Raw genomic sequence first — 23,763 nt, 5'->3', positions numbered from 1 at the left:
ATTCTTTCAATCAGTTATTCACTCCATCTCATTTTCTCTTTGTAAACAAAAAAAGGTTAACCTGGCCTAAATAAAAGATGCCGTGAGAGTTGAGCGGCAGACCAGACGCGCGTGACGTCAGATGCTGGCTGTCAATCAAAGCCCCAAGCGCAACTACAGTAGAAGCTTATCGTTGAGCAGAGCGCAGCGTGTTCGCATTTCAGCCCGTAGTTTATGCATAGGCGTCGAAAAAACCCGTTATCTTCACTCGGATCCCTGGCATCTCTCGTTTTCCTCGGACTCCTGCCTTTATGAGATGGAGAAGAGGGCGCTTTGGTCATCCTGTTATATTGTGCGCTTTGTAACGCTTTTCCTCTGCGCACGAGCCTCAGGAAACCTGCCACAGTGTAAAGAGGTAAACGACAACATGTCAAAAACATGCAATTCTAAACCAATCATAAGCTAGAATAGCTTTATTTCTGCATGTGATGTAAGTAGGCTAATTAAAATAAATCCTAACATGTTATATGGATGGTAGTATACGATTGTGAGCTTCTAAAATGACTTTAAAGCATGTTATTATTATTGTTATAACATTTATACTTTTTCTACTCAATTATGGCTATGTATGCTGAAAATGCGGGGTATAAAATCAAAAAGTACATCTTGTTATGGACATTAAAATGGTCAGAGCCAAAAGGAACAAGGATCCTATAATATGATGACGCAGCGCGGCTGACCAATCAGATGGCGGCTGCGATTGCTGTGTGTTATTGTGTGCCTCGGTTGTGTGTTGGAGCTTATAAAAAGATTTTTTATTAACTTTGTACATTTTATCGCAACGTGGATGTCTGTTCATCCTGCGTTTAAGTTGAAAGGCTGTGCTGCTGATTTGCGTCATCCGTGTTTACATAAAAAGACGCGTATTTTAAAGGGCCACTGCACCCGAAAATGAAGGATGGATGCTGGGCAGAATGACAGCCTCAGTTACAATTTTCTTTTTATGTATAGAAATAAAATATAGTATATAAACATTTAGCTTTAACAACATCAGCTGTTCATTTAAACCTCACAATTTATTCAAAATCTGTTTTGTTCAAAAAGAACAGACTTAGTGTAATATTTAGGTAATGAAATTACATTTGATCTGATCAGAAAGCTGAATGGCAGAGGTTGACAATTTCAGAAATACATATGAGTATATGTATATATATATATACTCACTTTATTAGATACACCTTACTAGTACTGGGTTGGACCCATTTTTGCCTTCAGAATTGTCTTATTCCTTCGTGGCATAGATTCAACAAGGTACTAGAAATATTCCTCAGAGTATTTAGTCCATATTGACATGATAGTATCACGCAGTTGCTGCAGATTTGTCGGCTGCACATCCATGAACATCCCAAAGGTGCTCTATTGGATTGAGCTCTGGTGACTGTGGAGGCCATTTGAGTACAGTGAACTCATTGTCATGTTCATGAAACCAGTCTGAGATGATTCGCGCTTGATGACATGGCACGTTATCCTGCTGGAAGTAGCCATCAGAAGATGGGTACACTGTGGTCATAATGGGATGGACATGGTCAGCAACAATACTCAGGTCGGCTGTGATGCTGACACGATGCTCAATTGGTACTAATGGGCCCGAAGTGTGCCAAGAAAATATCCGCCACACCATTACACCACCACCACCAGCCTGAACCCTTGATACAAGGCAGGATGGATCCATTCTTTCAAGCTGTTGACGCCAAATTCTGAACCTAACATTCGAATGTCGCGACAGAAATCGAGACTCATCAGAGCAGGCAACGTTTTTTCAATTCTCTATTGTGCAATTTTGATGAGCCTGTGCGAATTGTAGCCTCAGTTTCCTGTTCTTAGCTGACAGGAGTGGCACCTGGTGTGGTCTTCTGCTGCTGTAGCCCATCCGCCTCAAAGTTGGACGTGTTGTGTGCTCAGAGATGCTCTTCTGCATACCTCAGTTATAACTAGTGGTTATTTGAGTTACTGTTGCCTTTCTATTAGCTCGAACCAGTCTGACCATTCTCCTTTGACCTCTGGCATCAACAAGGCATTTGTGCCCACAGAACTGCCACTCACTGGATATTTTCTCTTTTTCGGACCATTCTCTGTAAATCCTAGAGATGGTTGTGCGTGAAAATCCCAGTACATCAGGAGTTTCTGAAATACTCAGACCAGCCCGTCTGGCACCAACAACCATGCCACACTCAAAGTCACTTAAATCATCACTTAAGTCATTAAATCAAATTCTTCCCAATTCTAATGCTCGGTTTGAACTACAACAGATCATCTTGACCATGTCTACATGCCGAAATGCATTGAGTTTCTGCCATGTGATTGGCTGATTAGACATTTGCATTAACAAGCAGTTGGACAGGTGTACCTAATAAAGTGGCCAGTGAGTGTGTGTGTGTGTGTGTGTGTGTGTGTGTGTGCGTGCGTGCGTGCGTGCGTGCGTGCGTGCGTGCGTGCGTGCGTGCGTGTGTGTGTGTGTGTGTGTATGTGTTTTAATTATGATTAGGACTATTAACTAAATTGGAATATAATTTAATTTAATCTAATTACGTAATAACTCATGACAGCACACGACATCAAACTTTAATAGATAATATGTATTGTATTTGCATAAGCATTCACTCTCAGCTAAGAAAGTAATCAATATTTCATGCTGCAGCGGTAATTATATATACATGTTCATGTTTATCATTAAAATTCAGAACTAAAATTGTCTGAAAAGGAAAAAAGGTTTAATATATTTTAGATTTTTTAAGTCTGTTGACACCTAAATGCCCTGCATACATACATAAATGACCAAAATGATTCAAACAAATGAAAAAATCTCGAACATATCGTTTTTTTCAAATGATTTTATCTCTTAAAACATCCTTAAAACATAATTGTACGAAAAGGTGAGGGTTTTCAAACATTCTGAAAGTGTTTACTTACTACAAACCATGCATATTAAAGAAATTGATCCATGTATGAAAGTAAAACATTATAAGGCTTTAGAGTACATAAGAGAAAGGCTGGCTAATAGTGGCAGGTGCACCATAAGTGATAATGGGTTTGCTGTAACCAAGCATTACCAGACAACAAGCACCTCCATGGGGATGTATTTATCAACCAACTTAATGCAGCAACTTCATTACACCGCATTTACTCAAACATGCCATTTAACACATGCAGTGCACTCTTACCTGCATGTATCCAGCTTGTTTTTAAGTGTAACAGGCCTCTAAAGGACAGGAGAACAACCACTGCGTTCAGAGCATTGTGCGCACACTGATTTGCATAGCAGATCTGTCAACAAAGACACACACACAGGAGGTATTTAGTGGCCTCGTTGTTATCAGTGTATATCAGGTTTTAATTCATTATACCGTCCACAACCAAACGCAATGAGTGATCATCATGACAACAGTCACAGGCTCCTGGCTGTTGCCCTGGTGACTGTTCGGGACAGAAGGCAGATAGACAGATCGCCACCATCCCCCTTCCATTGTATATAAACACACACACACATACACACATGCACGTCTATATGTTAAATGTGTATGGGAGTTTATGTGAGGTGCTTTATCTAAAATATGTGTTTAGAAAGAGCATATACTGTACTGGGAAGCTTTCTGCATTTAAAAAAGGCACACATGGAATAATGATATGCATTTTCTTTGATTAGATGCACTTTCATTGATTGGCATGTCAGAATGTTTTGTTATAATGGATACAGTTGAAGTCAGAATTATTAGCCCCCCTGAATTATTAGCCCCCGTTAATTTTTTCCCCAATTTATGTTTAACAGAGAGATTTTCTAAACATAATAAGAACACATTTCTAAACATAATATTTTAATAACTCTTTTCAAATAACTTTGCCATGATGACAGTAAATAATATTTGACTAGATACTTTTCAAGACACTTCTATACAGCTTAAAGTGACATTTAAAGGCTTAACTAGGTTAATTAGGTTAACTAGGCAGGTTTGGGTAATTAGGCAAGTTTTTGTATAATGATGGTTTGTTCTGTAGACTATCGAAAAAAAATATACAGCTTGAAGGGGCTAATAGTATTGACCTTAAAATGGTTTAAAAAAATTAAAAACAGCTTTTATTCTAGCCGAAATAAAACAAATAAGACTTTCTCCAGAAGAAAAAATATTATCAGACGTACTGTAAAAATTTCCTTGCCCTGTTAAACATCATTTGAGAAATATAAAAAAAAAAATTCAAAGGGGGGCTAATAATTCTGACATCAACTGTATGTGATACACTGCAAAAAAGAAATGGCCATTTAGTATGATTGTCTTGCTTTGTGGTGCAAATATTTAATATTTTAAGTCAAGATATATTTAATTGATGAGAAAAAAATATATGATGTGTTCTGATAAATTAATTTAAAATGTAGTAAGTTTATGCTTAAAACAAGAAGAAAGGTCAGTCTGTAAAGTAAAAAGATTTTTTTAACTGAATGAAGTTTATTTTTTTATATTTTTCTTGTTTTAAGCATAAAAACGCACAGCATTTTTAGCATTTTTGTTAAACAAGACAAACTATTTTATCTATTTAAGCAAATGTGTCTTGTTGAAGAATGTCATAGAAAACTATTGCTTTCAAATTTGTAATTGACTTATGTATTTTATCTATTTGTTTACACAAATGATCACCGGAGGGTAAAGTAAACCATGGCAGGGATGCAGGAAACACTATTAAAGACAAAAAGTTAAATCCATTGAACTTAAACAATATTATGCTTTTTTTATTTCTGGTTCATGAAAAAGTAATAAACACCACCATATTTTTTGTTGATGTAAAAGTAAATAAATATGTGAACGTATGTGTTTTTTGAGATACGTTGAGTAGCACTAACAAAAACAAAGAAAACTTCACTGAAAAGTGCATTAAAAGCAAATGTAATGTCTAATGTTTGAAAAAAAAAGCCTTATAATATAATACATTAAATATAAAACTATGTGAATGAAACAATGCTCCATCCTCCTTCAGCATTGCAGACAGATTGATGCAAAAAGAAAAAATCAGACGCAAGTACTTGCAGTATGCTATATTTTGAGTAGCAGTAACATTACAAAATGTAAAACCGCTCTACATCTACATATTCTAACCTGTGCACACTACACTAACTGTGTGTATCGGCATGTGTGTTTCAGACAGACTACTACTTTGAGTACACAGAGTGTGACAGCACAGGCTCCAGATGGAGAGTTGCCATTCCTCACAGACAGGAGAGCTGCACAGGCCTACCAGAGCCAGTCAAAGGCACAGACTGCAGTAAGACAACACACACACAGTCTTCATCAAAATATTTCTAAAGAAAGTTTGTTAAGAAAGTGTGTTCAGTCGCAGTTATATGCTGCTCTAAATAAAGTATTTGTCGATATTTTTGGTAGAACATGTTGATGGGTTGAAGAGTAGTTGTCTCATTTTGGTTTCTGCGTCAAACTATTTCATATACAATGCATATTAACTTGTATTTATGTAAAAATGAAACTGCATACTCCTCAAACTTTTAAATGATCAAAACCTCTTACTGACAAATAGGTATATCTTAGTGGTTTGAAGGATAGTGGAAGTGTAAAGATTTTAAATGACAATTAATTAGTATTTTGGGGCTGCGGTGTAATCATTAAATAGCGTTTTGTAAATAAGTCATTAAATAATTCTTGTTTTAAATGTCATAGTACAATATTTCTTTGATATTTTAACGTACTTCAATGAATTACTTTTATTTTGATGACTTTTACTTGTGTAAAGTATGGTAAAAAAGTATAATGGTCATTACTTTGTTCTTAAATAACAATTAAGTGGTAAATTCTAATGTATGGGAGGCAAACTATTTACGCCTGTTACTGTTTGAGGATTGAAACGCCTTTTTATTTTTAACCCTCATAAGTTACTGACTTCTTACTTTGCAAAAACAAAATCACTGAACAACACTGAACGCAGGTTATTTAAAGTAACTTCGAAAATAGATCACAAGTATGCTTTAAAAGAGCTCAAGCAGCATTTTCTTGGTTTGATATTTGGTTTTCAGAAGCAATAACATTCATTCCACTCAAAACTGTCCAAATACTTTTGTTACTCGGCTATTATCCAAGCTAACAATAATATGCTCTCCAAATGTTTTGATAGCACTCGCATTAAGTTATAAAAACATTTCTGAATGTTCTCATGTCATTCAAAACGTCCCATATTTTTATTTATCTTGATTACATAAGCTTCAATACATTTTATCATTGTTTATGGGCAAAGTTACTTTTGAATGTTCTCTAAAGCATTTAAGAAAGGCAGAGAGTAGTAATGTTTAAAACACATTAGACGAACAATCAGTGGTGGAAGGAGTACTGAAAAATAATTCATTCATTCATTTTCTTTCCGGCTTAGTCCCTTTAATAATCAGGGCCCGCCACAGCGGAGTGAACCGCCAACTTATCCAGCATATGTTTTAAGCAGCGGATGCCTTTCCAGCTGCAACCCATCTCTGGGAAACATCCATACACACTCATGAACTACGGACAATTTTAGCCTATCCAATTCACCTGTACCGCATGTCTTTGGACTGTGGGGGAAACCGGAGCACCCGGAGGAAACCCACGCGAACGCAGGGAGAACATGCAAACTCCACAGAGAAAAGCCAATTGACCCAGCCGAGGCTCGAACGAATAAAAGTATTTTTATAACTAATTATTAACATCTAATTCCTGAGAAAAACTACTCAGTTACAGTAATATGAGTATTTGTATTTGTAATTTGTTACTTTACACCACTAACAATTTATATAAAAAAAGTTAAACTGTACTAATGTGTTGATAATGTTATTAAAGACCAATTAACTGAATGAGCAATTGATTAACATTACTGAAACGTCCAAGAACGTACTCTGTATGCAAACACAGTCTGTTTTTACTTGTTGTGCAGCTTTTTCATGTGAAGCGGGGGAGTTTTTAGAGATGTCCTCTCAGCAGTGCATATCATGTGCGGCTGGCTCTTATTCACTGGGCAGCGGTGTGCGTTTCGACCAATGGGACTCCATTCCTGCGGGATTCAGCAGTCTGGCCACATACATGGACTCAGGAGGGTCGGGGGACGAATCAATGACCTGCAACAAGTCAGTTACAGCAAACTTACAAACATACTTAATAATGAAAGATTTGTAATGAATCTACAATAGGGCTGCACGATATTGGAAAAATCTGATATTGCGATATTTTATTTTTGCTATGATATATATTGCCACATGAATACAGTTTCAAAAGATGGTTTGATTAGCTCTATTTGAAAGCAGTATTTAGGTACAGAGATTGAATAATCACAAATGCATTTCTTACTTTGCTTTGTCTCGTTTCTAGTATAAATATCCAAAAATTCTGAGATCAAAAAAATATATATTGTTTTATTTTCACCTAAATTAAGAGTTTTTCCTTACAAGCTAAATGATATGCCAATGGGTTAGGTAAATAATCATTTTATCTGCCCAAATGTTTTAAACTCTCCTGATATGGACAGTCACAGGCCTTAAAAACACATGCAAATGATAAACTTTGCAGTGACTCTACAAACCATGTGTTCTGTGGCTCCTGGTCAAATACACTACCTGACAAAAGTCTTGATCACAGTTGTAGGAGTAACAAATAATAACTTGACTTGTAGTTGATCATTTGGAAAAGTGTCAGAGGGTAGATTTTTCCGATGAATCATGTTGAACTGAATCCCAATCATCACAAACACTGCAGAACTATTGGTCTTCATCAGTCAAGTTTGATGAAGAAAAGATCATGGTTTGGGGTTACATTTAGTATGAGTGTGTACAAGAGATCTGCAGAGTGGACGGCAACATAAACAGCCTGAGGTATCAAGACGTTTGCGCTTCCCATTACATTACAAACCACAGGAGAGGGCAAATTCTTCAGCAGGATAGCGCTCCTCAAACTTCAGCCTCCACCTGAAAGTTCCTGAAAGCAAAGAAGGTCAAGGTGCTCCAGGATTGGCCATCCCAGACACCCGACATGAACATTATTGAGCATGTCTGGTGTAAGATGAAGGGGGAGGCATTGAAGATGAATCCAAATAATCTTGATTGACTCTGCAAGTCCTGCAACAACGCTTTCTTTGCCATTTCAGATGACTTTATTAATAAGTTATCTGAGTCGTTGCGTATGCGGTCCTCCAAGCTCATGGGAGGCATACACAATATTTATTCTTTTTTCACTGCACCATGACTTTACATTCTATACTCTACATTATTTCTGTTAAGTGACAAAACTTCTGTCTAAGCAAAGTCATTCCTAAAACTTGGATAGGTGACAAAACTTTTGTCAGGTAGTGTATGATTCAGACTCAACATTGCATATCCTATTACAGATGCGCACATTGCAATATCAATGCTGAAACGATATACTGTGCAGCCATAATCTACAGATCTGGATCTACTCGTTCACACTGTGCTGTTCAATTGCAGCTCCTCATGGACAGCTCAGGGAACTCACTTGGAGTCCAACCGTGATGACTGCACAGTATCTCTGGTGTACGCGGTGCATCTCATGAAGCAGGGCTCGGTCTCCTTTGACTATCAATACGTCGACAGCAATGTCTTTTTTGAATTCTTTGTGAGTTTTACCCGATGCATCTTTCAGTTTCCTCTACTTAAGTCAGAACATGTGTGTGATAGTAACATTTTACATTTGGTTTAGATTCAGAACGACCAGTGTCAGGAGATGGACCAGCAAGGGAGCGAGAAATGGATCAAACTCACCACAAACGGAGAGTGGGGAACCCATACGGTTAGTGCTCTGGGATATTTTGTTTATATTCAAAGTTGCTGAACATAAAAAGAAGATATTTTGAAGAATGTTAAAAGGGAAAGTAACCCAAAAACATTTACTCACTATTTATAGTAACCCAAGAACATTTACTTATTATTTATAGTAACCCAAAAACATTTACTCACTATTTATAGTAACCCAAGAACATTTACTTATTATTTATAGTAACCCAAAAAACATTTACTCACTATTTATAGTAACCCAAAAACATTTACTTATTATTTATAGTAACCCAAAAACATTTACTCACTATTTATAGTAGCCCAAGAACATTTACTTATTATTTATAGTAACCCAAAAACATTTACTCACTATTTATAGTAACCCAAGAACATTTACTTATTATTCATAGTAACCCAAAAACATTTACTCACTATTTACTTTCCCTCAAGTGGTTTCAAAACTCCCAAAATGGTTTTTTTTTCTTAAATGAATTAAGTAACTTTGAAAAATGTCTGAAACTGATGACAAGTAAATGTTGAGTAAATGATGACAGAAGTTTCAGTTGTGGGTGAACTATCCCTTTCATAACCACAAGTTCTGTTCCCATTGTCTTACTATATATTTTTTATCCATACAATGAAAGACAATAGAATAAACAAAACCGGTTTAATTCTCAACATTCTTTAAAATATCTACTTTTGAAAGTAATGCATACATGTTTGGAAAGACATGATCACAAGAGTACACTGCAGTCTAACGTAGCTGTTTTTATACATCGCAGGTCAACTTAAAGTCAGGAACTAATATTTTATATTGGAGAACCACAGGAATGCTTTTGGGTGGGAAACCAGTGAAGCCAGTCCTTTTGAAGAACATCCAGATTGAAGGTATGGGATTCTCACAACCTTCTTTATGATAAATAATACACAACTAACCAATATATGTTTCATTTAAACCTGTGAAAATGTCATTATAAATTTTGTTCTCATAACAGTTAATTAAATGTTTTACAGAAGTTAAAGGTTCATTGAAATTAAAATAAAGTTTTTTTTAGATGTTAGCATCAGTAAGTTCAGTACAGTAGCATCACTGTAAAATTCAATACAAACAAATGACAAATGCACATTTCAAAGCACTTCACGAGACCTTTGAGGAAACCTTTCTGTTTGGTTGGAAATATAATTTTGAACGTTCTCTGAACATTTGAATCATTCATTCATACTAACATTATTAAATACCAGATAATTCTGAACAAACATTCAATTAGAGTTACTTTAACAACACTTGTTTATGAGAAACAGGCCAGAAATAACAGTGTTGCCTGCACAATCTGTTGTGCTGTTTCTGGATCATATTACATTGCACTAATGTTTTTATACATCTGATTGGTATTTTTTTACCTGTTTTGTGAGCAGGTGTGGCGTACACGTCAGAGTGTTTTCCATGCAGGCCGGGCACCTTCAGTAAAACTCCAGGTTCTTCCTCGTGTGACCTTTGCCCCAGGAATACCTACTCTGGAAAGGGAGCCAGTTCATGTACACATTGCACCGAGTCACAATATTCACGTATGAATTCACTAAAAATACTATCTAAATATTTCTCATGTTTCTTTACTAAAACAATTTTGGGAGCACTTATGAATAATGTTTCTCTACCTGTGTGTGTCCAAGAGGAGGGATGGTCGCAGTGTAAAGAAAGACCACCTTGTTCAGAGAAAGACTATTTTCAAATCCACACAGCCTGTGATAGTGAAGGCAAGGTAGGATATAATGCAGAATGTGCTTTGTTCTATACCTTGTCTGAATAAAATCATAATGATTAATATTTGTAATGATTTCAGACCCAGATACTGTACAGGTGGGTGGAGCCTCAGGTGTGTTTGGAGAATGTGACCGGTGCTGTGAAACTGCCCCCTTCTGGAGAGAAAGAGGACTGTCCACCCTGTAATCCAGGCTTCTACATGCACAACTCTTCCACCTGTTTACCTTGCCCTCAAGGGACGTATTCTGACGGGACCACAGGTATAGACACAAACATTTATCTAGATACATACTCATGCCATACAGTTTCGTTGTGTAAGAGTGCAAAATTTATTTTGGGCACAGAATGTCAAAGATGTCCTGGAGGAACCGAACCTTCTTTAGGATATGAATACAAGTGGTGGAACGTCCTGCCAAGGAACATGAAAACATCTTGTTTCAATGTGGGCAATTCCAAATGTGATGAAATGAATGGTAAGAGCATATATATATATATATATATATATATATATATATTTGTAAATGCATATATAGAGCTATGAAAAACATTAAGAGATCACTTGAATATTTTAAAGAAATATATATTTGATGGAATAACCCTGATTTTTAATTCAATTCAGGTCAAGTTTATTTGTATATTGTATTTCACAAAAAAGGTCAAACAAAATTGGCCGAAGTGTATCAGTGCGAGTGTGAGTGTTAAGAGTGTATGAATGCTTTAAAACATATGCTGGATTAGTTGGAAGTTCATTCTGCTGTGGTTTTCAGCTAAGCCGAAAGAAAATTAATAAATGAAAGGATTTCACAATAATTTCTATTCCAAAGCAGCTTTACAAAAGGTGTGCATTATAACATTACAATCAAATTCAGGAATATGTTAAGGTGTGAATAGGACGGTACAGTTATCATGCATATATAGTTAGTTATATAATATAATGTACAATTTATATTATATTCTTTTATTTTAATCACAACAAATGAAAAAAAAAATTCTAACCGACTTTCATTTTGTGAGAAAAAAAAGCTTGAAATGTGAATATATTGATTTGAAATTCGGAAGAAATATTATCAAACTTTAACAGAATAAAACAAATATAAATATTTTACTCAAACCCACACCTAGCAAATTCAGAGAAACTGAGAGAAGTCAAGTAGTCTCATAATTTTGTGTGTAGCTGCATATGCAATTAATTATTTCAGATAAAATGTAACATGCAAGTCATGCCAGTTCCACCAATGAAGTGAACGATCAGACTTGTCTCTGTAGGTTGGGAGGTGGCTGGAGACCACATTCGTAGTGGAGTGGGCGGCTCAGATAATGATTACCTCATCTTAAATTTACGAGTGCCTGGATTCAAGTAAGTGAGGACTACAATTGCTGTGCAGAGATGTTAGTTGTACGCAGACTTTTTACAGATTACCTCTCTGTTTATTTCTCTCAGACTTCCAACTTCTGTCGATGATGCTTCAGCTACTGAATTCGGCCGGATCACATTTATCTTCGAGACCAACTGCAGCGCAGACTGCGAACTCTATTTTATGATAGTAAGAGTTGAACAGGATGTTAAATGGTATGGTGTACAATGTGTTAAGAGGATGGTTCACCCAAAAATTTTAATTCATTTAGTCACATTTTACTTATTTCTTATCTGTTTGAGTTACTTTCTACTGATGAACACAAAAGAAGATATTTGGAAGAATGTTGGAAAGCAGCAGTCATTGACTTCCATAGTATGTTTTGTTCATTACTATGTGAATAGCTGTTTTTCCCAACATTCTTCCGAATATCTTGTTTTGTGTTCAACAGAAGAAAGAAATTCATAAAGATTAAGAGCCGCTTGAGTGTAGATTGTAGGAAAATTTTATTTTGGGGTGAACTATCCCTTTAAACAGTTGTCACATGAACTCATTAAGTAATTTTATTTCTTGATTATATGTAACATTTTCCAAACATTGATGGGATGTTACTTTGGATTGTTCTCTGAAAGTTCGGAATTTAGTAGTTAATATTAAGTAATGTTAACTTAACATTCAACTAATGTTACCATGCATTTGAGACTGGATTGAGGAAAACATATCTAAATACCAAGCCCTACATTTTTAAAGACATTTTTTTGCATTAAACATTTAGGAATATTAATAAAGACCATATAAAATTAATTATATGACATTAAAATTCTAATTATTTCTAAATTAATACATGTTATTTTAGTGCAGGGGTGTCCAATCTTGATCCTAGAGGGCCGGTGTCCTGCTGAGTTTAGCTCCAACTTGCTTCAACTCACCTGCGAGGAAGTATCTAGTATATCTAGTAAGAGCTTGATTAGCTGGTTCAGATGTGTTTGATTAGGATTGGAGCTGAACTCTACAGGACACTGGCTCTCCAAGACTGAGTTTGGACACCCCTGTTCTAGAGTCTTGTTAGTTCATGAATTTGAGAGATTTTCTAAAACATTTCCCTTAAATTCTGAGAATATTCCCTGTTAGTTGCATATGTAATTAATTCAGTGACTGGAACAATGATAATGACGTAATCTGGAAGATATTTAGCTAATCAATTTGTTTTCTACAGGATGTAAACAGGAAGAGCACAAACGTTGTGGAATCATGGGTAGGAAATATAGTCAGACGAGCGTACACCCACATCATGACCAAAAATGCTTCGGTTTCCTACACATGGGCTTTCCAACGCACCAACAAAGCCACTGATGTAAGTATTAACCTAAAATGACTCCTAGTTACCTTCTTGTTGCATTGACAACTCTTTCTCCCAGGTGCGTCAGTATGTGAACGACATCGCAAAGATCTACTCAATCACTGTGACTAATGCGATGGATGGGTCAGCGTCTGGTTGCCACGCTTGTGCAATGATGAGTCAGCAGGATGGCTCTTCCTGCGTCCCCTGTCCTGCTGGACACTTCATCAACAAAGACACCAACCAGTGCCAGGAGTGCCCGCCAAACACATTCCTCTACGGGCATCACATCTACGGGCACGAGGCCTGTCAGCCATGCGGTCCTGGAAGCAAGAGCAATAAGGTATGAGTAAGACAAGAAGAAATGCACAGCAATAATCAGGGTTACATTACATACATTATATTTAGGACTTGTGGAGCTGCGCATTGTTGGATTTGCTTTCAGTGTTTGGGCTTTCAGCAGTTACATTTACATTACACTGAACTGAACTAAACTAAACTTCAACTCTGAAAACTGGACAGAAGCTGTTTTAATTTACTAGAACTTCTTCTATTTTAAGCTGATTTGACACAATCTACATTGTAAAAGCGATATGGAAATAAATATAAATTGAATTGTATTGAAATAACATCCTAAAAATGCATTTATGCTTGATTGATGCCAATAATATTTTATAAGACTGCAAAAAAAAGAAAAAAAATCTATCAAATAAATTCCTTGATGCATAATAATAATAATAATAATAATAATAATAATAATAATAATAATAATAATAATAATAATAATAATAATAATAAACTCATGTAAATTAGCCTTAATGGTGAACAAATCTCAATATATACCATCCTAAAAGATGTTTAAGAGTCATTAGTTATTTAGTTAATTTAGATCTTTTGAATGGCATTGTTCACAAACCTCAGATATATGAATTCAAGATAACATGGCAGTTGTTTTTTATTTATTATGTAGGAAAAAAGAGCTACAGTGATTACAGCAACTTCCATTTTATTATTCATCCTTTGCACCAGTTTTCTATGAAATTCTTAATACTGAAATACTTGAACACATTGGATAAAAATAGTACGTCCTTCACAAATTATTTATGCAACTTAAAGTCCAAATTGAGACAAAAACAGCATGGGGTTGATTTCAACATGCAAATTGTGTGTTTTTTATGTTTATCCAGGAGCATTCTGTGTGTTTCAATGACTGCACCTTCTTACACATGGATCAGAACAGAACATTGAACTACGACTTGAGTGCCTTAAGTTCAGTGGGATCAATCATGAATGGGCCTAGCTTCACCTCCAAGGGAACTAAATATTACCACCAATTTAATATCAGTCTGTGTGGGGCTGAGGTAAGCTCACATAGATCCAACTCTATCTTTAGACTGCTAATAATAGATTCCTTTAATAAGAATTAGAAATAGAAACAGCTCATATATTTTTATTTTTACTTTCTCTCTCTTATGCAGGGGAGGAAGGTGGCGGTGTGTACTGATAACGTCACAGATATGTCCAGCAAGGACCTTCAGAATGAATCCGCTGACCTCAACAATTTTGTCGAGACTTTTGTGTGCCAATCGACCATCATCCCTGCAGATGGACGGGGCTTTAGATCAGCACTGTCATCTCAGTCCATCAGCCTGGCTGACACTTTTCTCGGTGAGCTGTTGTGAGAGAAAATTGTTAATCAATTGTATTGGCTTTTGTTGAACCAATCTTTCCACAATAATTTAATTTACTGTAGTTTTAAAAACATTCATGCTAGGGCTGCACGATATTGGAAAAATATGACATTGCGATATTGCAATATATTCTAGAGATTTTACCAGATAGCTTGATTAGCTAAAAAAAGAAAATAATTCATTGATTTAGACTGATTGTGACAGTTTTGTAGAAAGAGAATCATTTGTGAAATATAATAAACAAATTAAAAGCATAGATTAACACAATAGAGCAAAGATAAAAAAAAAATAAACAGCATTTTAAGGTGTTCTGGGGAGTCTAACAGTATTTTACTGTATATTACTGTACAGTTTCATTGGATTAATAATTTAATAAAATAAATCTTTTGTTAAAGTTACAAATGGTACAATTTCTTGTGCCTGAATGTTCATTCAGTAACAGGCCTTAATAACATATGCAAGTTAAAAACTCTCACTCCATTATGGTTAAACTCTGCAGTGACTTCTGGTCAACTATAATCCAACATATAAATTCAACATTGCGGTATCGATGCTAAAACGATTGCGCAGCCCTAATTCAAGCTCAATAATGTATTTGGTGAAGAAAATTCTGAAAATTCATTACAGACAACTCCACCAATCAGAGTGTTGCATGAAGCAAAGTGTGCCAAAACAGTCATTTAGCTCTGTTTACTTTCATGAAGTATTCAGTCATGCAAAGGCAAAAGGTAATAACTTTGTGTTTAGCCATATTTTTGGCTTACTCAAGTCCTCGTTTATAACATGGATATGTATCTTGAGTCAATTTTGTTGTTTTTCTGTAACTGCTCGGTTTCTAATATCCTAAATATGTTTGTCAAATACTTCTTTGATTTAAATGAAAGTTTGTAATGTGAAAGTTTTAATCATTTTTATTCTTTGTATTTATGATTGTTTTGTTCTTGTTTATGTAAAGCCCTTTGAATGACCATTGTGTATGAAATGTGCTATATGAATAAACTTGCCTTGCCTATATAGAAAAACTGAATGGAAAAATACTCACAGCTGCTAAAAAGTGGGCAGACACTAATGTAATTTGATGTCAGTCTGTAATCTCCTTTTCTAATTAAAAACTGCTCAGAGATCAGTGTCAATACCTTTGTCATGGTGTAAAACTTAACCTGGAAGAATCTGTTATGTTTTTAGTTAGCAGTTCTCATTGCTTACTTGTGTCTCATCTCTCAGGAGCGTCTGTTGAAAGCAGTCTGGATGGGGTCACTGTCAGCTCAGACCTCTTTGCCAAGTCTTCACAGAAAGTTCCAGATATCAACTTTTTCTATCGGTAAATAGATATTAAAAATGATTAGTGCATGTATGCAATGGTATAACATATATATATATATATATATATAACACATAGTATTTTTTCTCTTAGCTCTCCGCAGCCCACAGCGTCTTGTCTGAATGGCCGTAGCACAGTCGTGACTCTGCGCTGTAGTCCTGAAAAAAGCGCACGTGGAGAGCTCACCGTGCCAATGTGAGTTTTATGTTTACTCACAGTATTTGTGCAGATGTTTTTTTTATTTGATGTAATCTTTTGCATTTAGTTTTTTTAACGGATTAAAATGTGCATAGTGGAATATCTCAATAAAAAAGGCAAATACATTCTTTTGTATAATTCATTTAGGAATAAATCCAGCAAGTAATTTGCATGCTTTGTGTGGGGTGATTTATCTTCGAAGCTCAGCAACTGAAATATCACCCATTAATATAAATGCTAATACAAATATCAGCTGAGGTTTGCAGCCCAAGTGCAAATATGTAATGAATATAGAATTTTTGCAGATTTGCTATTTGTTTGGTGCAATGTGAGAATGTTAATTCTGTTAGCGAGTTGGGTTAACGATAAACAAATGTGCTTAATTCTGCTTAAATGACATATAAAAAGTTGGCTGAGCATTTGATTACATTTACAGGCTTTTGTTTATAAAGAAAAGACAATGCAGTGTGTTTGTTAATCATGAACGGACAATATTAATTGTAATTACTCATGTCATTGTCATTAATCCTTCAAAAATTGTTAAATTCTATTTAAAATGAACAAACCCTTTTGAACCTTTTTATACATGTATGACAGGCATACATCAGCCAAAGTACCAGCAGAACAAAATCCCCCAAAATTATATACATATATATATATAGTCAATATCACACATCACAGTTGTTCTTTAACACTAAAAAAGTAAACCTTGGTTTACTGGATTTATCGAGAACTGGATTTATCGAGAATGTTAACATTTATTTTATTCTGGTCTTCTAACATTCCTGTCAAATTTCAAACAACATAGTAATTTAGTTCATTTGCATTTATGTGCAATTGGTCAAAACAGCAATGGTGAACTGCAGGGTTATTCCAACAAATATACATTTAATAACTCTTCTGAAATTAAAACAGGGTGTTTTGTTGTTTAAAATAATTATAATTATTTCTCTAAATACACATTGTATTATTTTATGCAAAAAAAAAAAAATACATTTTACTCTTACACATAACTATAGTGGAGATTTATAAACTAATTTCGAGAGGATCACATGCTATGATTGGTCCCGCATCACAATCAATGTTAAACCAATCAGGTGAATCCTAGCCTTCAATAAATAGCCCAGTTTGTTTTAACTTCCAGTATCTTCATTTTTGAAGAATATCCACCATCTATCCTATCTCCCCCCTTTCCTCCTTTACTCTCGAGAACTACCTGATCCCGAACCCCCTTTTATGCTATACGACCAAGTATCTCTGAGCTCAGGGTTCTCTCCTGGGACAGCATGCAAACCTGCAATCAGTATCAAATAATAGCTAAGTGTGAACTCTTGAAACCACAAATAAAGAAAAAATGGTATCAGTTTGCTTCTATAGCTCTATATATTTATAATTTAACTGTAATTAAATAATATACCATTTTTGTAATGCCTTGTTATATAAAAAAAATCACATTGAATGTTAAGCAATCTGTCTGAAGAAGAAAAACGCTGTCAATTTAAAACTATGGTACAATTTTTGGTGATGTTTTTGTCTTTGTGTGTTTTTTAGCAAGTGCCCAGCAGGTACATGCAATGGCTGTGAGTTTCACTTCCTCTGGGAAAGCTCTAGTGCTTGTCCGCTTTGCACCGAATTTGACTACCACTCAATAGAGGGAGCGTGCAAAGGAGGACTGCAGGTGCATCTCACTCCACTAATGCATTCAATACAGTTTATACAATGCCTGTATGACCTTCATTCATTTTTCTGCCAACAGGACACACTGTATGTCTGGAACGAACCAAAACTCTGCACTAAGGGTGTAGCGCTGCCAAACAAAAGCTCTGCCCACTGCGAGGTGGTCAGCCTATGGGTAAAGGCTGGGATTGGGGGCGGAGCCTTCATGGCTGTCCTTTTAGTTTCTCTTACATGCTATTTCTGGAAAAAGAACAAGAGGTAATAATAATAACAGTAATCTGTCTATGAAATTTCAGAAAATTTACATGTATGAACTATTATTCTGTTTTGTTTTGTTGGCGCAGGCTAGAATATAAATACTCCAGACTAGTGATGTCCGCCAATAAGGACTGTGAATTGCCAGCAGCAGACAGTTGTGCACTAGCAGAAGGAGAAGGGGAGGAGAACGAGGATGATGTGGTTTACTCAAATACGCCTTCGTTACTGGGTAAACTGAAAGCTATCGCGAGCAAGGTCAGTGACTTGGTGAGAGCTTGAATCATTACCAGAATTTGACAACAACAAACTTATAGACTGTTTGATATGTTAAATTAATTGAACTTCAATGTGCAGATATCATATACAGTTGAAGGCAAAATTATTAGCCCTCCTGTAAAATTTTTATTCTTTTAAAAATATTCCCCAAGTGCTCTTTAATGAAGAGAAGATTTTTCAGACACATTTTTAAACATTATAATTTTAATAACTGATTTCATTTGTCTTTGCCATGATGACATTATATAATGTAATAATATATATATATATATATATATATATATATATATAATGTTAACCAGGTATTTTGCAAAATACTATAATTCAACTTAAAGTGCAAAAGGCTTAACTAGGCAAGTTATTGGAAAACAGGGGGTTGTTCTGTAGGCAAAAAAATAATTTCCTAAGGGGGGTATTCATAATGACATTAAAATTATATAAAAAATTAAAAAACTGCTTTTATTCCAGTCAAACTAAAAGAAATCAGACTTTCTCTATAAGGAAAAATATTATAGAAAATACTGTGAAAATTTCCTTGCTCTGTAATACAGTCCTTCTATATAGAATAGGGGAAATAAGTATTGAACACGTCACCATTTTTCTCAGAAAACATATTTCTAAAGGCGCTGTTGACTTGAAATTTTTTACCAGATGTCAATCACAACCAAAGAAATCCATATATGAAAAGAAAACAAATTAGTTTACAAATGAAGTTATGTGTGATAAAGTGAAATGACACAGGAAAAATATTAAAAACACAGGTGTAGAAAGGGAGTGAAAGCCTAGACAGCAGCTGAAATCTCTCAGTAGATCGGTGCAAATATTAGCTGCTTCAGTCCAAAATCTACATTATCAGGATGATGAAGATGAAACCAGAGTGGACATTTTAGCAGGGCAATGATCCAAAACACTGGCAAGGAAACTCTCAAATGCTTTCAGAGAAAGAAAATCAAGCAGTAATCAACAGCTCCTTTAGATATATTATTTTTAAAATGATGTGTTGAATACTTATTTCCCCTAATGTAAATATTAACTTGCCTTCAGTTCTATATATTATTATTACTGGCTGCACAACACAAGTACTACAAACCCTATCAATTAAAACTATATGTTAGCTTATGAACGCCTTATCTGAATGATTGAAACTTAATGCTAGGTATTAAGGAAAAAATATGTATCTTATTTCTAGCATTTTAATCTTTTTCAAGAATGATTGAACATGTTGTTAGCAAATTACCTAGCATTTTTATACCATATTTTAACACATGGCTGCCATGTTTATCAAGTCAATAACATTTCTACTTCTAACATATATTCAAGCATTTGTTGCATGTGTAAAATTATTTACCACACTGTAAAAAATCCTGGTAGCCTTAAATTTTTAAGCTAAATCAAATTAACCTTATGATCCATTTAACTTTAAAATAGCTTGCATAATTTATAAAATTAGCTTATAACATGATTAATTTAGTTTAATGAACTAAAAACATATGCTGTCATGACTAATTGATCTTATAATTGTTTACAGTGCACGTTTGCTTTGCTGATATCACATTCATACCATGATTTACTATTTTGTGAGCATGTCCTTGGCTAGCTGCCAGGTTCTACAGACAGATATAGAGATTGACAGATATATAATAACAGGACAAAATGAAAAGCAAGACATTAATAAATAAAGAATGACTCCCTCTGCGTTTCTGTATTGAGAGATGATACAGAGATAATACCACGTGTCTAGTTCTTGTTTTCATCTAATAGTGTTATTTACCTTTGTTTGTCTGCAGGCAGATGGAGATAACAGTGAGTCAGTGCAGCTGAAGTCATCTCCGTCAGAGCGGTGGGTTTGGGGATAAACTGAGAAATAAGAAGATCACCGCTGATGGAGAGAAACAAATAACTCACAGAGCTTTCAGTGCTTTGACTCTCCTTTTTCAGTTTCTCAATATTCACAGCCGTCCCCATCTCAGAACATATCTCAAAAGAAATAGTCAAGAAGCAGGAAATCTGTCTGTAAAACTGAACTTAAGTATGTGTATCATATATACACTGTTAGAACATTTCAGAAACACTCACAGTATACTCAGCGAATAGAAATCTCACCAACGGATACGTCTATCCGGGACACATTTGAATCATGTTTTGTGAAATGCTGCAAAAGAGAGCAAAAGACTGCAAGAGTATGTTTAAAAGAATTGTTTCATTTTTAAAAGGTTTTCCCCTCCTTGCTTGCTCATTCATGCACTTATTTCTAGAGTTTGGCCAACAGGTGGAGACAGAGAGCCTTACCAACTTCTTTAGAGAGCTGCTGTAGTTTCATCTCAATGCCAAACATCATACAGCAGAACAAGATTTACAAAAAAAAAAGACTAGAAAAGCCCTACCTTCATGTATTACGGAGAGATCCGGCCTCTCTCTCTCTCTCTCTGCATCTCTCCTCTGAGGAGGACAAGAGACAATACTGTTTTCTACTTTGTATTTTGTATCGTTGTGTATTTGGAGCTGTACAAATTTATGTTGAAATATATGTTTTGTTTTACTCCCTGTTTCAGTTTATGCTTTAATAAACTTTCAGAGCGCTTTAAACATGGAGCAGATTTGTGTGTTAAAAAAGAAACCAACATTCTTTTTTAATTGATATGATTCTTCACTTCACCACCTCTATCCACTCAACGTTGTAATCCTCCTTGGCTCCTCCTCTCTGTCTCTATCCACTCAGCCTTGACTCCAGCCACTCCACCTCGCCATCTTTATTGACTCATCTTCCATCAGCCCTCCATATTGCCTCTATCCACTCATCCTTGCCATCCTGCAGCCACTCCCACTGTATCTTGTCATCACCCTCCTTGGCTCCTCCTCTCAATCTCTATCCATCTGCATCCCACAGCCTTGGCTTCTCCTTTCTGTCCCCCTCCTCAACCTACCCACCTCAACGTCCACTGTGCCTTTTATTCCTCTCTGCCTCCTTTTGTACTCCTCTCTGGCCTCATCCACTTTGCTTTGACTCCTCCTCTCAATCTTCAGCCACTCCACCTCAATGCTGCCTTATCTTCCTACTTGGCTTCTCTGGCTCCAGCTCCAGACTGCCCAGTCATTCTTCTTGGCTTCTCCTCTCTGTCTCCATCCACTCCACCTCATTTCTGCCTTGGGTCCTTCTACATCCGCAGCTCCTCCTGCTCGACTCCTTGACATTCACTCCATCTCCAGGCAGGATCGAACAAGGGTCTTCTTGTTGGTGTTGCAGTGCTCTACCACTGAGCCACAGGGATGTTGTTTATGCATAAAATGAAGAACCTAACCATAAAATGCATAGTTCCTGGTATATTATGTTGCACATTTCAGATGACATAAAAAAAACTTAGCTTCCATTGGTTTTGACCTGATTAAAAGACAAAAGTCCAAAATAAATGAAACAGAGAATGTGGCATCTCCAATTTCTTATGTCTCACTGCTTGCTTAAAAAACTTTACTTACATTGGTTGTGGATCAACAGTCTGAGCAATGGTCCATCATGTGGGAAACATAGGTTCAAATTTTGCTCTTTGGAAGAGATGCTTGGCTTCCATTTGTTTTGGCCTGAATAAACGACACAAGTCCAAAAAAGAAAAAAGCATGTGGTGTCTCCAGTGGCTCAGCAGTCTAAGTAATGGTCCTTCACCTGAAAAATACAGGTTCAAGTCTCACTTCTTACATAAAAAAACTTTACCTAAATTAGTTTTGGTCTGATTAAAAGACAAAAGTGCAAAAAAAAAGAATCTTTGATGAAAACGGTCTTTCATCTGGGATATACAGGTGCAAATCTCACTCTGTCTAAAGCAAATTTTACTTCCATTGGTTTTGGCCTGATTAAAAGACATAAGGCCAGAAAAAAAAAACTTACAGCGTGGCAGCTCCAGTGGAGCAACGGTCTTTTACATGGGAAACACGGATTCAAATCTCGCTCTTTTAAAAAAGAGGCTTTAAGTTCAAGTTTCACTGTTTGCATAATGAACTTTACTTCCATTGGTGTTTGGCCTAATTAAAAGGCAAAAGTCCAAAAAAAAAGTAGCATAAAACATAGCAGCTCCAGTGGCTCAGCAGTCAGGGCGATGATCCTTTGTCTGGGAAACACTGGTTCAAATCTCACTCTTTGTAAAAATTTACTTTCATTGGTTTTGGCCTGGTTAAAAGACAAAAGTCCAAAAAAAAGGAAGGAGAGAATGTGGTGTCTCCATTGGCTCAGCAGTCAAGTTGATAGTCCTCCATCTGGGAAACATGGGTTCAAATCTCACTCTTCGTAAAAATTTACTTCCAATGGTTTTGGCCTGATTAAAAGACAAAAGTCCAAAAAAGAAAGTGAGAACATAGTGGCTCAGCAGTCGAGGCGATGGTTCTTCATCTGGGAAATACAGGTTCAAATTTTCCTCTTTTTAAAATAAATTTCATTTCCATTGATTTTGGCCTGATTAAAAGACAAAAGTCCATCTTCTCATTTTCCTCAACTCCATTTCCATATTCTATTCTACTTTCTCAGCTCATCCTCTATCCACTCTACCTCTTCCTCAGCTTGTCATTTTCCTTGGCCTCCATCCACTCCACCTCTGCCAGTCCTCCTCACCACCTCCATCCACTCAACCTTGTAATCCTCCTTGACTCCTCCTCTCTGGCTCCAGCCACCTTCCGTGTACCTTGTCATCTTCCTTGATTCCTCCTCCATCAGTCCTCCATTTGGCCTCCATCCACCCATCCTTGTAATCCTCCTTTCTGCCTTTCTCCAGCCACTCCCACTGTATCTTGTCATCTTTCTTGACTCCTCTCTGCCTCCAAATACTCCACCTTTTCAATTCCATCTGCCTTCATCCTCCTCCTTGACTCCTCATCTCAGCCTCCATCCACCTGCATCCCACTGCCTTGGCTTCTTCTTTCTGCCCCCATCCTTGACTCCTCCTCTCAGGCTCTAGCCACTCCACCTCATCTTTTCCTCAACTTCCACATTGCCTGGTCTTCATCCTTTACTCCTCCGCCCCATATTTCTTGACTCCTCCTCCTTGGTTTCTCTTCTCTGCACCCATCCACTTTGCCTTGACTCCTCTCTGGCTTTAGCCACTCCACCTCCACTGTACCT

The 23,763-nt window shown here is 36.2% G+C and overlaps 1 protein-coding gene across 2 annotated transcripts; it reads left to right on the top strand.

The window, feature by feature from the left end:
* The first annotated feature begins 112 nt into the window (after positions 1 to 112).
* Positions 113 to 21,245, top strand: elapor2b (endosome-lysosome associated apoptosis and autophagy regulator family member 2b). Of its 2 annotated transcripts, none has more exons than XM_056455951.1 (22): positions 113 to 394; positions 5,169 to 5,289; positions 6,937 to 7,126; positions 8,477 to 8,624; positions 8,709 to 8,798; positions 9,565 to 9,670; positions 10,199 to 10,348; positions 10,454 to 10,542; positions 10,624 to 10,804; positions 10,889 to 11,017; positions 11,811 to 11,901; positions 11,986 to 12,088; positions 13,116 to 13,253; positions 13,318 to 13,581; positions 14,426 to 14,599; positions 14,717 to 14,906; positions 16,154 to 16,250; positions 16,344 to 16,445; positions 18,000 to 18,126; positions 18,205 to 18,383; positions 18,470 to 18,638; positions 20,447 to 21,245. In XM_056455951.1, the coding sequence occupies exons 1-22, from the start codon at positions 122 to 124 to the stop codon at positions 20,513 to 20,515; spliced, it is 3,180 nt and encodes a 1,059-aa protein (XP_056311926.1). In that variant the 5' UTR covers positions 113 to 121; the 3' UTR covers positions 20,516 to 21,245. The 2 variants fall into 2 exon arrangements, with proteins under 2 accessions (XP_056311926.1, XP_056311925.1); XM_056455950.1 differs by having other exon boundaries at positions 18,470 to 18,650.
* Positions 21,246 to 23,763: the final 2,518 nt, after the last annotated feature.

This window comes from Danio aesculapii, chromosome 4 (genome assembly GCF_903798145.1).
Source record: "Danio aesculapii chromosome 4, fDanAes4.1, whole genome shotgun sequence".
NCBI lineage: Eukaryota > Metazoa > Chordata > Actinopteri > Cypriniformes > Danionidae > Danio > Danio aesculapii.
The sequence above is the reverse complement of the archived record's forward strand: the minus strand, read 5'-3'. Positions and strand labels throughout refer to the sequence as shown.

What these genes read in the sequence shown, in the direction of transcription:
- elapor2b (XM_056455950.1), top strand. Translation starts at nt 122, where the DNA reads ATGCTGGCTGTCAATCAAAGCCCCAAGCGCAACTACAGTAGAAGCTTA. An exon ending in GAATCAATGACCTGCAACAA is followed by an intron (nt 7,127 to 8,476) that starts GTCAGTTACAGC and finishes GTTCAATTGCAG; the next exon opens with CTCCTCATGGACAGCTCAGG. An exon ending in GAGAGTGGGGAACCCATACG is followed by an intron (nt 8,799 to 9,564) that starts GTTAGTGCTCTG and finishes TATACATCGCAG; the next exon opens with GTCAACTTAAAGTCAGGAAC.